The sequence below is a fragment of the Pleurodeles waltl genome, chromosome 4_2, assembly GCF_031143425.1.
Source record: "Pleurodeles waltl isolate 20211129_DDA chromosome 4_2, aPleWal1.hap1.20221129, whole genome shotgun sequence".
Taxonomy (NCBI): domain Eukaryota; kingdom Metazoa; phylum Chordata; class Amphibia; order Caudata; family Salamandridae; genus Pleurodeles; species Pleurodeles waltl.
This window is the reverse complement of record NC_090443.1, coordinates 489,352,345-489,354,806: the sequence shown is the minus strand read 5'-3', so window position 1 is coordinate 489,354,806 and position 2,462 is coordinate 489,352,345. Positions and strand designations below refer to the sequence as shown.

At 53.8% G+C, this 2,462-nt stretch overlaps 1 protein-coding gene across 1 annotated transcript; it reads right to left on the bottom strand.

Moving 5' to 3' along the window:
* Positions 1-1,029: 1,029 nt before the first annotated feature.
* On the bottom strand, positions 1,030-1,539 carry LOC138293903 (uncharacterized). The gene has a single exon (XM_069233191.1). The coding sequence runs from the start codon at positions 1,537-1,539 to the stop codon at positions 1,030-1,032; it is 510 nt and encodes a 169-aa protein (XP_069089292.1).
* Positions 1,540-2,462: the final 923 nt, after the last annotated feature.

Here is a 2,462-nt window from a genome sequence, read left to right as displayed (position 1 = left end):
GGTATTTATACTCCCGGGCAAAAATCACGCCCGGGAGTGGGCGGGGCAAAAAACCCCGCATTTGCGCCTCTTTTTAACGCCTGGGTCAGGGCAGGCGTTAAGGGACCTGTGGGCTCAGAATGAGCCCAGAGGTGCCCTCCCCTGCCCCCAGGGACACCCCCTGCCACCCTTGCCCACCCCAGGAGGACACCCAAGGATGGAGGGACCCATCCCAGGGAAGAAAAGGTAAGTTGTGGTAAGTATTTCTTTTTTTTTTTTTGTGGCATAGGGGGGCCTGATTTGTGCCCCCCTACATGCCACTATGTCCAATGACCATGCCCAGGGGACATAAGTCCCCTGGGCATGGCCATTGGGCAAGGGGGCATGACTCCTGTCTTTGCTAAGACAGGAGTCATGTTAATGGCATCTGGGCGCCCAAAAAAAATGGCGCAAATCGGGTTAAGACGATTTTTTTGCCTCAGCCTGACTTGCCCCATTTTGGGACGCCCAAACGCCATTTTTCCTTACGCCGGCGCGGCCTGGTGTACGTCGTTTTTTTTCACGCACACCTGGCAGCGCCAGTCGGCTAACGCCGGCTAACGCCATTCAATAAATACGGCGCCCGCATGGCGCTTCAGAATGGCGTTAGCTGGCGCTAATTTTTTTGGCGCTAAACTGCGTTAGTGCAGTTTTGCGTCAAAAAGTATAAATATGGGCCTTAATATTTAGGGTTTCTAGCCAATCTCCTACCAGCTGTGGGGTTGAGAAAAAGTGCGTCTTGCCCTCGTGTTCAACTCTCAGTTTAGCCGGGAAGAGCATTGCATATTTGATGCCTTTCTCGCATAGGGCTCGTTTATGGTTATTGTATGAAGCTCTCTGGGTTTGAGTTTCTTTGGTGAAGTCAGGGAATACCATAATACGCTGGTTGTCTAGAATGATTTCCCCTTTAATACGAGTTTGTGAGAGGATATAGTCCCTGTCCTTAAAGTGCAGTAATTTTGCTACTATCGGGCGGGGTCTGGATCCCGGTGGAGGTGGTCTGCCGGGGACTCAGTGTGCTCTTTCGATCACAAAGAATGCCGAAAAGCCCTCCGGCGGGCCTGTGTCTTTGAGCCAATTTTCTAGGAATGTCTCTGTGTTCGATTCCGAGAGTTCCATACCTTCCGGCATTCCAATTATTCTCAGGTTGCTCCTCCAGGAACGATTCTCGGCGTCCTCGGCTCTGGATTCTAGGGTTTTGATCCTGGATATTAAATCGGATGTCTCCAGAGTCAATGTCTTTTGAGTAGACGTCACCGCGTTTAATGTTTTTTCCGTGGCCCCCACTCTTTCTGTGAGTTTTCGATGATCGTCTCTCAGCAGTGACAAGTCCACCGTTAGATTATCTATTTTTTGTTTGAGTGCTTCGCGAGATTCCCTTATGGCTTGTAGGATTGTATCCAGGGTTGTTTCTTGTTGAGTTGTTGTGCTCAGGGAAGCCGAGTGGAGAGGTTGTCCGGGCGTCTTGTCTGCTGTTGGTTCTTCTTGGTCTTGACCATCTCGTTTTTTGGGCTTGCCCATTTTGTTAGCTTTGTCCTGTATTGGTAGAGGTGAGGGCGTCTATTTGCGGCAGGTTAGGATATGGGTGTCCGATTATGGTCTTCCGAGGCTGGACCTTCGAAAGGTCGTTACTTTAGTCAGATGATTAGGATTTTAAGCGAGGGTGTAAGCGTTTTGTGCAGTCCGCAACGCGGCGGCGCCATCCACCGGGACGCTGGTGGGCAAGATAAGTTGCAGTCGGCGTGACTCTGGTCTGCTTAGGCCAGTGCGCGGCCGGGTAGGCCAGCGTTAATGTTATTAGTTCTGACGACGACGACGGGGCCCGGCCGCTACCGGCGAGACTCTGGGGAGGTCTCTCAGGGGCTCTTCGGGGGGGGGTTTGTACTTCTGGGAGGTGGTTGGGTCATTGGTTACTCACTGCGGTTGGCTGAGTACTCAGTTTGTTCCCCCGTTTCCATTGCCGTCTCTCCGATCTCTGGAAGGTTGGTCGCTCAGGTTTACGGGATCTGGGCAGCAATCCCGTTCTAGGCCGCGGATGGGCTTCTTCTGATCGCTCAGGGTCCCAGTCGGTGCTGCAAGTTCGCGGCCGTGTCGGGATGGGGGCCCCCAATGGGTTGGTTTACGGTAATGTTACTAGTTCTGATGTTGGGGCCCGGTCGCTTCTGTGGGGGCTCTGGAGTAGTCTCTCGGGGCCCTTTGGGGAAGGGGGGTGTTTATGCCTCTAGGAGGTGCTAGGATCGTTGGTTACTCACTGCGCTTGAGTTGGTTGAGTGCTTAGTTTGCTCCCCCGTTTCCATTGTCGTCTCTCCGGCCTCCGGGTGGTTAGTTGCTCAGGTTTGCGGGATCTGGGTTGCCATCCCATTCACGACCGCGGACGGGCCCCGCCCGCTCGCCCAGGGTCTTAGTCGATGCTGTATGCCCCCAGCCGCGTCGGGCCGGGGGCT

Excerpts from the sequence above, each read along its gene's own strand:
- LOC138293903 (XM_069233191.1), bottom strand. The coding sequence starts at position 1,539 with ATGGGCAAGCCCAAAAAACGAGATGGTCAAGACCAAGAAGAACCAACA.